At 44.9% G+C, this 14,309-nt stretch overlaps 1 protein-coding gene across 2 annotated transcripts in view; it reads right to left on the bottom strand.

The window, feature by feature from the left end:
* Positions 1–13,007: 13,007 nt before the first annotated feature.
* The window catches only part of LOC129767346 (uncharacterized), a 62,573-nt gene continuing 61,271 nt past the window's right edge, over positions 13,008–14,309 (bottom strand). The window contains exons 3-7 of one of the 2 annotated variants that reach the window (XR_008741509.1): positions 14,067–14,238; positions 13,813–13,924; positions 13,416–13,600; positions 13,247–13,335; positions 13,008–13,116 (exon numbers count right to left, since the gene is read on the bottom strand). Coding sequence is in view for 1 of the 2 variants with exons in the window: in XM_055768100.1 (XP_055624075.1) it covers positions 13,043–13,116; positions 13,247–13,321; positions 13,416–13,600; positions 13,813–13,924; positions 14,067–14,238 (618 nt within the window). In the remaining variant the exon portion in view is untranslated. The remainder of the gene's footprint in view (positions 13,117–13,246; positions 13,336–13,415; positions 13,601–13,812; positions 13,925–14,066; positions 14,239–14,309) is intronic. The other variant, XM_055768100.1, reaches the window with a different exon arrangement.

The following is a 14,309-nucleotide window of genomic DNA, read 5'->3' on the forward strand; positions in this document are numbered from 1 at the left end:
AGGTACGACAACTGCGCGAGTACTTCGCAGAACGCGCCAACCAAAACGCGCTATACCGGGCTGTCTGCGCCGCCGACAGAGGATACAGCGCTCTGCACTTGGCGCAAGCGGAGTACCAACTCAACTGCAATCTGCAGACAGTGGAGGAGAAGATTGCAGCTTGGAAGCAGAAGGCAGTGCATGGTGCCCACCCCCATCAACTGGACCGGCCACACGTCGACAAGGCCGCATCTAATCTGTGGCTAACGCGTGGTGAACTCTCTTCAGTAGTAGAAGCCGACATGATAGCCATCCAGGACAGGATAATGCCGACGAGAAACTGCAGGCGGTACGTCTGGCATCAAGACGTTGATGACATTTGCCGGATGTGCCATCAACCAGGTGAAAACATAGAGCACATTATGGGAGGCTGTCCCGTTTTGGCCAACGCAGCCTACACCGAGCGCCACAACAACGTGGCCCGTATTGTTCATCGACAACTGGCGCTCCAATGTGCTCTACTGGAAGACAACGTACCAAACTACCGGTACCTGCCTGCACCTGTCCTGGAAAATGACCGTTTCAAGCTGTACTGGGATCGCACTGTTCTGACCGACCTCTCGATCCACCACAACCGCCCAGATATAATGGTTTACGACAAGAGCGACCGCAAAGTCACCATCATCGATGTCGCTATTCCACTGAACCAGAATCTGGAGGAGACCCACGGTCGCAAAATCTGCAAGTACCGACCATTGGCCGTGGAGCTCAAGGAACTGTGGGGGCTAAGGGAGGTCCCAAGAATTGTTCCAGTCGTTCTCTCTGGAACTGGAATTATCCCGAAGACACTTCTGGAAGCGCTAAAGGTGTTGAACATCGAGAAGGAATTGGCCGGCATCCAAAAGTCGGTCATCCTTAGCACCTGCGCGATTGTCCGACAATTCCTCGGTCAGGACTAAAACAGCACGAGCATGCAGATACGTGCATTCCGCAGAGCCTAGTCCCCCTTTGGCATTCAGAAGCCCGGGGGCAGGTGAAAATTCTGGCTAGGTTCGCCTAGTTAAGAAGTGAGATAAGTCTGCCAATAATAATAATAATGGATTGAAGTTAGTTAAGGTTAGGTTAGGTTAGTTAAGCCTGGTGCACGTGTCTCGTAGTTCCCATTGCGACCTTCAGCCTCTGCCCAGGAACTCCGATCCCTACCTTCACGAGGTACTAGCTGAGATGCGAGCAACCCTTGGAAAGATCGGGTAACCAACCCCGGTGGGACCTTGGGTCGTATGCAAACAGGGAAGGGGGATTAGTGTAGCGTCTGTTCTCCATGTTAGGAGCGGCCCACAACAGCGTCTGTATTCCAGGTTAGGAACGGCTGAGATACCGTCCTTCAGGCAGGTTGAGGACTCTAAGAAGCAACCTGTGCCAACCCGTGTTTTCCCGGGAAAAGGAAAACTACCAATAATGCAATTGAGAAATCGGAGAATTATAGTAATGCGATCGCCTGAGGAGGGCCCCCGGACTGGAGCTGGTCCTGGAACGGGCGTACATGCGAGCGGCCAGCGGCTAGAGGAATTGGTGCAAGAGCGGACCCCTAGTCATCGGGCTCAGCCCGTAAACCGAACGCTAAACAGAACCCGCAGCACAAGAAATCACAATGGCAATGCTGCACCTGCAAATGATGCTGCGATTTGACGACGTCAGTCGCTCACATTGACAGGCCGCCAACGGCAACGAATCATGTGGACGAGAGAGATGAATGAATTCGTGATTCGTTGCTATTATGTCTGCACAAGATTGGAGACGGACATGTCCGGCAGACCAAGAATGCTGGAAATGTTCAACGAGCAGTTCCCACGATTTGCCGGCCAACTAGATCGGAATAAGCTCTACACACGGAGACGAGCGATTTTGTCACACAACATGCTGTCCCCGGCTGAAATAGAGGCCATCAAGTTGGAAGTGCAACGAGAACTGCGTAGAGAGAGTGGAAGATCGAGCGATATGTCGAGAAGGAGCTCTGCTAGGCTGAGTGCATCGTTCGCTAGTGAAAGGCGCGAATCTATTGCACCACCACCGGATCCAGTGGATGAGCCTAGAGGACAAGAGCCGGCAGAGGATCAACAACGAGGTCAATTAAAGAACGAATTGGCTTTCCACATGGATGCAGCAGTGACCCAGTTTTACGGAACGGACCCCTTAACCCGACACAAGATTCCGAAGTTGCAGTATTCCCACCGACTAACGAGTGCCGTCCAAGTACTCGACCAGGAAGTACTACCTGTGTACCTGGAAGTGGTAGAGAATCTAGAGGAGCTGCAATTTATCGTTTATTGTGGAACTGTAGCTGTTGTACGGACGTTAGGAATGCGCACCTTTCACCAAGACGATAGACAGAACCGCGTACTCTCCAAAAAACCGAAACCTGCTTGGATGAGACGCCTGGAAGGTCGTATCCAAACGCTCCGAGTAAAAATCGGTCGACTAACGCAGTACAAGAGGGGAAGTCGATCGCGAAAGCTGATTCGTGGAGTTGCTGAAATTGTGAAGCCGGCAGAGCTCTCTGATCTTAATGAAAACCGCATCATTGAGATCCTCGACACCCATGTACAACGGTTGAGTGCTCTATCAAAAAGGTTAAGACGTTATACGGAATGTACGAAAAGGCATGCGGATAATCGTATGTTCAGTATGAACGAAAGGGAGTTCTACAGCCGCATAAAAAAAAAAACGCAATAATTACGATGGTGGTCTTCCTGAGATTGACGAAGTTACCCAGTTTGGTCAGGCTTATGGGAGAACCCTATTCAACACCGAAGTAACAGGATGTGGCTGGCAGAAGAAGAGGAATATGGAAACGGACTTGAAGCAATGCCTGCCGTTATGGTAACCGCCCATGATATCAACGAAGCCATTCGATATTCCAGGAATTGGGCTGCGCCAGGACCAGATTTCGTGCACAATTTCTGGTACAAAAAGTTTTCTTCAACTCATGGGCGAATGGCAGAGTGCTTCAATAAGGTATTAGAAAATCCCCAAACAACACCGGAGTTCGTGACCAGGGGAATTACTCATCTGATGCCAAAGGATCAAGACACAGCGAATGCGGCGAAGTACAGGCCAATAACATGTCTAACGAGCCTGTACAAGCTACTTACGTCGGTGATTAATAAAAAGATACAAAACCATTGCGATGTTAACGAAATATTAACAGAAGAACAGAAAGGCTGTAAACAGAACACGCGGGGCTGCAAAGATCAAGTCGTTATCGATGCAGTCATCGTCGGACAAGCAAGCCGAAACAGAAGGAACCTGAGTATGGCGTACATTGACTATAAAAAAGCATACGACTCAGTACCGCATACGTACCTGATAAAAGTACTAAAAATGTACAAGATACATGATGGCGTCATCAGGTTTATGGAACACGCAATGGTAAACTGGAGCACCTCGCTTAGTATCACCGACGGAACAACTATGTTGAGATCCAGAACTCTCAATATTCGCAGGGGAATATTCCAAGGAGACACATTCAGTCCTTTGTGGTTTTGCCTTGCGATGAACCCCTTGAGCAGAGCACTCAACCGAAGCAGCCATGGCTACCATATCAACAGAACAACGACAATAAACCATACCTTCTATATGGACGACTTGAAACTGTTTGCGGAATCAACAGAAGCGCTACATAGTCTTCTACAGTGTGTTAGCGACTTTAGTTCCGATGTGCGGATGGAACTCGGAATCGAAAAGTGTAAGGCAGTACAGCTCCACCGTGGACGATTGGTGGAGACTGAAGGATTCCGCATTAACGAGAGTGAAGTGATTCAAGATTTGGTAGAAGGCGAATCCTATAAGTACCTGGGATTTCTGCAATTGAAAGGGATTTGTCACACAAAAATCAAGAAGGAACTCCAGGAACAATTCTTGATCAGAATCAACCAGGTTTTGAAAACAAACCTCTGCAGCGGCAAAAAAATCAAAGCCGTCAATACGTTTGCCGTTCCTTTACTCACGTACAGTTTCGGGGTGCTGAAGTGGACGAAAACCGATTTAGAAACAATAGAAAGAGCAATGAGAGTGACGTTCACAAAGCACCGTATGCACCATCCAAAGTCGTCCATAGAAAGATTCACCTTGCCACGTGTTGAAGGAGGAAGAGGTGTCACTGACATTAGAGCGCTTTGCAGTTCCCAGATCCAGCAGTTGCGGAGTTACTTCGTGGAAAGTCAGACCCGTCACGATATCTATCGCGCTGTCTGTGAAGCGGACCGTGCATCTGGCGCAGGAGCAGTACGAACTTAGCTGCAATTTTCAGACCATAGAAGAAAAAACAACATCATGGAAGCAAAAGGAACTTCATGGGACGCACCCCCATCGTTTAGAGCAAGCGCATATCGACAAAGTATTATCGAACACGTGGCTGGTGCGAGGTGAACTCTTTTCTGAAACAGAAGGGTTTATGGTAGCCATCCAGGACCGGATAATAGCGACTAAAAACTACCGGAAGTACATCTTGCACGAAAACGTTGTTGACTGTTGCAGAAAGTGCAATAAAGTAGGAGAGACGATTGAACACGTCATAGCCGGCTGTGGAGCGCTAGCCGAATCAGCTTATCTCAATCGTCACAACACGGTTGCCAAGATTGTTCATCAACAGCTAGCATCAAAACGCAACTTGGTAAATCAGTTGGTACCCTACTACAAGTATATTCCGGATCCGGTTTTGGAAAATAGCTGCTACAAGTTGTACTGGGATCGCGAGATTATTACGGATGTCCGAATACCAGCTAATCGCCCTGATATTGTGGTCTATGATAAAAATAAGAAAGAAGTGCTGATAATAGACATTGCAGTACCGTTAGACCACAATCTACAATCTACGTTTGCTGCCAAGATAACCAAGTATCACGACTTGGCAGAAGAACTAAAACAAATGTGGCATTTGAAAGGCATCCGTATTATACCAGTAGTGATCTCTGCTACTGGTTTAGTTCCACACTCTCTCACGCAGTCATTGGAGGAGCTGCAAGTAACAGAGCAGCTTGCGGTTATGCAGAAAGCGGTGATTCTTGGAACGTGTAACATAGTGCGACGGTTCCTGAATCACCATAATTAGAACACGATGATTGTGCAGACACTATTATAAAGAGAAAAAAAGAAAAAAAAAAGATACCACAGAGCCTAATCCCCCTTTGGCATTTAAGAAGCCCGGGGGTAGGTGAATATTCCAGCTCAATGCTGAGAAGTGCCATAACTCTATATAATAATAAATATAGCGAAAGCTGATTCGTGGAGTTGCTGAAATTGTGAAGCCGGCAGAGCTCTCTGATCTTAATGAAAACCGCATCATTGAGATCCTCGACACCCATGTACAACGGTTGAGTGCTCTATCAAAAAGGTTAAGACGTTATACGGAATGTACGAAAAGGCATGCGGATAACCGTATGTTCAGTATGAACGAAAGGGAGTTCTACAGCCGCATCAAAAAGAAACGCAATAATTACGATGGTGGTCTTCCTGAGATTGAAGAAGTTACCCAGTTTTGGTCAGGCTTATGGGAGAACCCTATTCAACACCGAAGTAACAGGATGTGGCTGGCAGAAGAAGAGGAATATGGAAACGGACTTGAAGCAATGCCTGCCGTTATGGTAACCGCCCATGATATCAACGAAGCCATTCGATATTCCAGGAATTGGGCTGCGCCAGGACCAGATTTCGTGCACAATTTCTGGTACAAAAAGTTTTCTTCAACTCATGGGAGAATGGCAGAGTGCTTCAATAAGGTATTAGAAAATCCCCAAACAACACCGGAGTTCGTGACCAGGGGAATTACTCATCTGATGCCAAAGGATCAAGACACAGCGAATGCGGCGAAGTACAGGCCAATAACATTTCTAACGAGCCTGTACAAGCTACTTACGTCGGTGATTAATAAAAAGATACAAAACCATTGCGAAGTTAACGAAATATTAACAGAAGAACAGAAAGGCTGTAAACAGAACACGCGGGGCTGCAAAGATCAAGCCGTTATCGATGCAGTCATCGTCGGACAAGCAAGCCGAAACAGAAGGAACCTGAGTATGGCGTACATTGACTATAAAAAAGCATACGACTCAGTACCGCATACGTACCTGATAAAGGTACTAAAAATGTACAAGATACATGATGGCGTCATCAGGTTTATGGAACACGCAATGGTAAACTGGAGCACCTCGCTTAGTATCACCGACGGAACAACTATGTTGAGATCCAGAACTCTCAATATTCGCAGGGGAATATTCCAAGGTGACACATTCAGTCCTTTGTGGTTTTGCCTTGCGATGAACCCCTTGAGCAGAGCACTCAACCGAAGCAGCCATGGCTACCATATCAACAGAACAACGACAATAAACCATACCTTCTATATGGACGACTTGAAACTGTTTGCGGAATCAACAGAAGCGCTACATAGTCTTCTACAGTGTGTTAGCGACTTTAGTTCCGATGTGCGGAGGGAACTCGGAATCGAAAAGTGTAAGGCAGTACAGCTCCACCGTGGACGATTGGTGGAGACTGAACGATTCCGCATTAACGAGAGTGAAGTGATTCAAGATTTGGTGGAAGGCGAATCCTATAAGTACCTGGGATTTCTGCAATTGAAAGGGATTTGTCACACAAAAATCAAGAAGGAACTCCAGGAACAATTCTTGATCAGAATCAACCAGGTTTTGAAAACAAACTTCTGCGGCGGCAAAAAAATCAAAGCCGTCAATACGTTTGCCGTTCCTTTACTCACGTACAGTTTCGGGGTGCTGAAGTGGACGAAAACCGATTTAGAAACAATAGAAAGAGCAATGAGAGTGACGTTCACAAAGCACCGTATGCACCATCCAAAGTCGTCCATAGAAAGATTCACCTTGCCACGTGTTGAAGGAGGAAGAGGTGTCACTGACATTAGAGCGCTTTGCAGTTCCCAGATCCAGCAGTTGCGGAGTTACTTCGTGGAAAGTCAGACCCGTCACGATATCTATCGCGCTGTCTGTGAAGCGGACCGTGCATCTGGCGCAGGAGCAGTACGAACTTAGCTGCAATTTTCAGACCATAGAAGAAAAAACAACATCATGGAAGCAAAAGGAACTTCATGGGACACACCCCCATCGTTTAGAGCAAGCGCATATCGACAAAGTATTATCGAACACGTGGCTGGTGCGAGGTGAACTCTTTTCTGAAACAGAAGGGTTTATGGTAGCCATCCAGGACCGGATAATAGCGACCAAAAACTACCGGAAGTACATCTTGCACGAAAACGTTGTTGACTGTTGCAGAAAGTGCAATAAAGTAGGAGAGACGATAGAACACGTCATAGCCGGCTGTGGAGCGCTAGCCGAATCAGCTTATCTCAATCGTCACAACACGGTTGCCAAGATTGTTCATCAACAGCTAGCATCAAAACGCAACTTGGTAAATCAGTTGGTACCCTACTACAAGTATATTCCGGATCCGGTTTTGGAAAATAGCTGCTACAAGTTGTACTGGGATCGCGAGATTATTACGGATGTCCGAATACCAGCTAATCGCCCTGATATTGTGGTCTATGATAAAAATAAGAAAGAAGTGCTGATAATAGACATTGCAGTACCGTTAGACCACAATCTACAATCTACGTTTGCTGCCAAGATAACCAAGTATCACGACTTGGCAGAAGAACTAAAACAAATGTGGCATTTGAAAGGCATCCGTATTATACCAGTAGTGATCTCTGCTACTGGTTTAGTTCCACACTCTCTCACGCAGTCATTGGAGGAGCTGCAAGTAACAGAGCAGCTTGCGGTTATGCAGAAAGCGGTGATTCTTGGAACGTGTAACATAGTGCGACGGTTCCTGAATCACCATAATTAGAACACGATGATTGTGCAGACACTATTATAAAGAGAAAAAAAGAAAAAAAAAAGATACCACAGAGCCTAATCCCCCTTTGGCATTTAAGAAGCCCGGGGGTAGGTGAATATTCCAGCTCAATGCTGAGAAGTGCCATAACTCTATATAATAATAATTAAAAAATGATGGTTTGCAATCTATATTCAAAAAAACTATATATAAGCATCATCAAACACACGAACGACTTGCAAATGTAAATGTAATATTTGTAGTTAATAAATGAGTATGTTTTTAATGATAATAATATTTTTTTGTCTACAACGAATATTTTCGTTGGTACAGATTTTTGGAAGAAAGTACGAATGAGAAAGGTTTTTGACCCCTCTGGAACAGATTTAAATGTGGCAACACTGGTCCTACATTAGCCTTGCGGTTATAACAAAGACATAGCTCACTCTTAGTTTTTTCGTTTTTGGTGGGGAAAGCTGCAGATTTGAATAACGACACCCTTCAACAACTGGAAGGTCAAGATTTAGTTTTCATGAAGTCTCGTTCGCAGGTTATCGACCGCTCCAACCATGTCAGGATAAAATGGAGGAGTTCATGTTTTATTGAGATAGCAAAACAAAAAATCCGTATCCATAAAGTTTGAAGACATCTCTTTGGGCCTATGAGGACAACATGATTTTGCTAAGAATCTACAGTGTGACATTTTCAGAACTGTTTAGTCTGTCATTTTTCGCAGTTTCAACTGAACGATAAAATTTTTTTCTGAGCCACACAGGTGTGTTGTTGAAAGATTGTCGCAAGCTCGATGGATTGCTCATTATACTGCTGTGAAACCAATTTATAGACTGATCACGACCATTGATGTTTTGTGCGACTCAAATACAGGATCAAGTGCTTATTTCCTACTACCAGAAGTTTATGATTTAATACTTCTGTGTTATCTAGTCGGTGTTGAGTCAGAGAGGACCAAGTCGCAAAATTGAAAACTTTCCAGTTTTTGATTGCATTAGGTTGAGCATTCACGCGTGTGGTAGGATTCACATATCGAAATTGTTTCGAATGCTCAACGAAAACCCCTTGTAGCTTGTTCAGGAATAAAAACGGGACACACAGGCAAAAAAACACAAAATGTAATTTTTTGTAGAATTTCATGAATAAGTGAATAAAACCGGGAATGAAGCTAAGCAATCGAACGTCCTTAAACTTACCTACTTTGTTCCTTACAATAAATTTTATTCGTTCACTAGCGTTCACTTTATTAGTTCACTAGGGAACTACGAGACACGTGCACCAGGCTGAGGTTAGTTAAGCCGCAGCACAAGAAATCACAATGGCAATGCTGCACCTGCAAATGATGCTGCGATTGGACGACGTCAGTCGCTCACATTGACAGGTCGCCAACGGCAACGAATCATGTGGACGAGAGAGATGAATGAATTCGTGATTCGTTGCTATTATGTCTGCACAAGATTGGAGACGGACATGTCCGGCAGACCAAGAATGCTGGAAATGTTCAACGAGCAGTTCCCACGATTTGCCGGCCAACTAGATCGGAATAAGCTCTACACACGGAGACGAGCGATTTTGTCATACAACATGCTGTCCCCGGCTGAAATAGAGGCCATCAAGTTGGAAGTGCAACGAGAACTGCGTAGAGAGAGTGGAAGATTGAGCGATATGTCAAGAAGGAGCTCTGCTAGGCTGAGTGCATCGTTCGCTAGTGAAAGGCGCGAATCTATTGCACCACCACCGGATCCAGTGGATGAGCCTAGAGGACAAGAGCCGGCAGAGGATCAACAACGAGGTCAATTAAAGAACGAATTGGCTTTCCACATGGATGCAGCAGTGACCCAGTTTTACGGAACGGACCCCTTAACCCGACACAAGATTCCGAAGTTGCAGTATTCCCACCGACTAACGAGTGCCGTCCAAGTACTCGACCAGGAAGTACTACCTGTGTACCTGGAAGTGGTAGAGAATCTAGAGGAGCTGCAATTTATCGTTTATTGTGGAACTGTAGCTGTTGTACGGACGTTAGGAATGCGCACCTTTCATCAAGACGATAGACAGAACCGCGTACTCTCCAAAAAACCGAAACCTGCTTGGATGAGACGCCTGGAAGGTCGTATCCAACCGCTCCGAGTAAAAATCGGTCGACTAACGCAGTACAAGAGGGGAAGTCGATCGCGAAAGCTGATTCGTGGAGTTGCTGAAATTGTGAAGCCGGCAGAGCTCTCTGATCTTAATGAAAACCGCATCATTGAGATCCTCGACACCCATGTACAACGGTTGAGTGCTCTATCAAAAAGGTAAAGACGTTATACGGAATGTACGAAAAGGCATGCGGATAATCGTATGTTCAGTATGAACGAAAGGGAGTTCTACAGCCGCATCAAAAAGAAACGCAATAATTACGATGGTGGTCTTCCTGAGATTGACGAAGTTACCCAGTTTTGGTCAGGCTTATGGGAGAACCCTATTCAACACCGAAGTAACAGGATGTGGCTGGCAGAAGAAGAGGAATATGGAAACGGACTTGAAGCAATGCCTGCCGTTATGGTAACCGCCCATGATATCAACGAAGCCATTCGATATTCCAGGAATTGGGCTGCGCCAGGACCAGATTTCGTGCACAATTTCTGTTACAAAAAGTTTTCTTCAACTCATGGGCGAATGGCAGAGTGCTTCAATAAGGTATTAGAAAATCCCCAAACAACACCGGAGTTCGTGACCAGGGGAATTACTCATCTGATGCCAAAGGATCAAGACACAGCGAATGCGGCGAAGTACAGGCCAATAACATGTCTAACGAGCCTGTACAAGCTACTTACGTCGGTGATTAATAAAAAGATACAAAACCATTGCGAAGTTAACGAAATATTAACAGAAGAACAGAAAGGCTGTAAACAGAACACGCGGGGCTGCAAAGATCAAGCCGTTATCGATGCAGTCATCGTCGGACAAGCAAGCCGAAACAGAAGGAACCTGAGTATGGCGTACATTGACTATAAAAAAGCATACGACTCAGTACCGCATACGTACCTGATAAAGGTACTAAAAATGTACAAGATACATGATGGCGTCATCAGGTTTATGGAACACGCAATGGTAAACTGGAGCACCTCGCTTAGTATCACCGACGGAACAACTATGTTGAGATCCAGAACTCTCAATATTCGCAGGGGAATATTCCAAGGGACACATTCAGTCCTTTGTGGTTTTGCCTTGCGATGAACCCCTTGAGCAGAGCACTCAACCGAAGCAGCCATGGCTACCATATCAACAGAACAACGACAATAAACCATACCTTCTATATGGACGACTTGAAACTGTTTGCGGAATCAACAGAAGCGCTACATAGTCTTCTACAGTGTGTTAGCGACTTTAGTTCCGATGTGCGGATGGAACTCGGAATCGAAAAGTGTAAGGCAGTACAGCTCCACCGTGGACGATTGGTGGAGACTGAAGGATTCCGCATTAACGAGAGTGAAGTGATTCAAGATTTGGTGGAAGGCGAATCCTATAAGTACCTGGGATTTCTGCAACTGAAAGGGATTTGTCACACAAAAATCAAGAAGGAACTCCAGGAACAATTCTCGATCAGAATCAACCAGGTTTTGAAAACAAATCTCTGCGGCGGCAAAAAAATCAAAGCCGTCAATACGTTTGCCGTTCCTTTACTCACGTACAGTTTCGGGGTGCTGAATTGGACGAAAACTGATTTAGAAACAATAGAAGGAGCAATGAGAGTGACGTTTACAAAGCACCGTATGCACCATCCAAAGTCGTCCATAGAAAGATTCACCTTGCCACGTGTTGAAGGAGGAAGAGGTGTCACTGACATTAGAGCGCTTTGCAGTTCCCAGATCCAGCAGTTGCGGAGTTACTTCGTGGAAAGTCAGACCCGTCACGATATCTATCGCGCTGTCTGTGAAGCGGACCGTGCATCTGGCGCAGGAGCAGTACGAACTTAGCTGCAATTTGCAGACCATAGAAGAAAAAATAACATCATGGAAGCAAAAGGAACTTCATGGGACGCACCCCTATCGTTTAGAGCAAGCGCATATCGACAAAGTATTATCGAACACGTGACTGGTGCGAGGTGAACTCTTTTCTGAAACAGAAGGGGTTATGGTAGCCATCCAGGACCGGATAATAGCGAATAAAAACTACCGAAAGTACATCTTGCACGAAAACGTTGTTGACTGTTGCAGAAAGTGCAATAAAGTAGGAGAGACGATTGAACACGTCATAGCCGGCTGTGGGGCGCTAGCCGAATCAGCTTATCTCAATCGTCACAACTCGGTTGCCAAGATTGTTCATCAACAGCTAGCATCAAAACGCAACTTGGTAAATCAGTTGGTACCCTACTACAAGTATATTCCGGATCCGGTTTTGGAAAATAGCTGCTACAAGCTGTACTGGGATCGCGAGATTATTACGGATGCCCGAATACCAGCTAATCGCCCTGAAATTGTGGTCTACGATAAAAATAAGAAAGAAGTGCTGATAATAGACATTGCAATACCGTTAGACCACAATCTACAATCTACGTTTGCTGCCAAGATAACCAAGTATTACGACTTAGCAGAAGAACTTAAACAAATGTGGCATTTGGAAGGCATCCGTATTATACCAGTAGTGATCTCTGCTACTGGTTTAGTTCCACACTCTCTCACGCAGTCATTGGAGGTGCTGCAAGTAACAGAGCAGCTTGCGGTTATACACAAAGCGGTGATTCTTGGAACGTGTAACATAGTGCGACGGTTCCTGAATCACCATAATTAGAACACGATGATTGTGCAGACACTATTATAAAGAAAAAAAGATACCACAGAGCCTAATCCCCCTTTGGCATTTAAGAAGCCCGGGGGTAGGTGAATATTCCAGCTCAATGCTGAGAAGTGCCATAACTCTATATAATAATAATAAATAATGAAACTTGTACAGAATTCAGTTTTTAAAATTGCCTTTGGGAATAATCGCATTATTGAAAAAGTATTCTTTAGAAAACCATGAACGTTCGCTTAGCAAGAAACGTGAATGTTTGAAGGTATTGATAACAAAAAATAAATTTTAGGTGGGACGAAATTTGCCGGGTCAGCTAGTCACCTATGAATTATTACCCCTTTAGCTATCGGATAAGCACTACAAACACGAAATATATTGTTCATCGGTAAAATGTTTAATTCTATTTTGAAAATCACAGATAAAATTGTCCCATAGAGATCAAATATAACACAACTACTGTCACGGTGGATGGCACAATCAGTTGACCTGAAAACATAGAAAAATGGAAATTTTTTAGTGTTCTAGATGAAAATCAACCGTCAATCTACGTCATAAGTTGATAACTGACATCAATTTGCAAACGAATAAAAGTTCAATCAAAACACACATTTCATACCAGAGCAGTCGCTAATTTCAAAGTGACCCCGCTCATCCATCCTCAATCGGCTCCATTTTGTCAGCTGGGTGAAATCTGCACAAGAAAAGCTAATCAATTATTGAGGTAAACGCCATCGAATGAAACACATTCTGCAGGAGCAGCAGCAGCAGTGTCAGAAGGACATTACCGTAATAGATTGTTTCGCGCTTCCGCACATAGCTGGAACCGGCCACGGTTAGAATGCATCCGATGGAGGTGGGCGAAATGAGTAGATGCTTGTCAATAAGTCCGTACACCGTTTTGTTGTACATGTGATGCCGATCCGATACTACTATGGTACGGGAGCTTACCAGCAGCAAGTCTCCGCTTACCCTGTGAAATGGAGAGTTGGAGTTGTTACCATTTGCTTTTGCAAGATTTTTCAAGTATCATTTATAACGTGAATGTTTTTTTGTCAACCACGGGTGTACTAAATCAATCAACAGGATTTTCAAATCCAACGGAAATCAATCCAAACGCGTTTGAACAATTTTCACTTTCCCTGGATATAAGATAACCAAAATGAATAACATTACTCAACTCACACAAGCACCAGATTAGGTTCTGGATAAATCATGAAAACGCTACACTTGATCAGCAGCATGTTCTCCTTCTCGGCATCGTTTTCGTAATGGAGCAGCAGCATCTTCTCCGGTACTGACAGCAGGCAATAACATCCACGAGCACCGGCACCAGCAAAGAATCACAAGAGAAAGCGGATATATTGAATTCGAAATAATCTATCCCATCAATCTTTCGCCAACAGCCATCAGAAGTGGAAAGGTGAAGAATTGCTTACCGACGATTTGGAAACGGGCTGCCTTCCGATCGAATGACTCGTAGGTTTGCACCGAACACATGTATTCTCCACTGTGGTTCAGTTTTGGATGCTGTATCACCAATGCACGGTACTTGTAGTTAGCTGATTCAGACATCGAGTAGTTGGTACGCAGTTCGCTTTTGAATTGGTTCTGTTGATGAAACATAGGACAGATGGATAGTGGAAACATGATGATATAAGGGTGCTCGAACATCAATCAAT

The sequence above is a fragment of the Toxorhynchites rutilus genome, chromosome 2 (assembly GCF_029784135.1).
Source record: "Toxorhynchites rutilus septentrionalis strain SRP chromosome 2, ASM2978413v1, whole genome shotgun sequence".
In the NCBI taxonomy this organism is placed as follows: domain Eukaryota; kingdom Metazoa; phylum Arthropoda; class Insecta; order Diptera; family Culicidae; genus Toxorhynchites; species Toxorhynchites rutilus.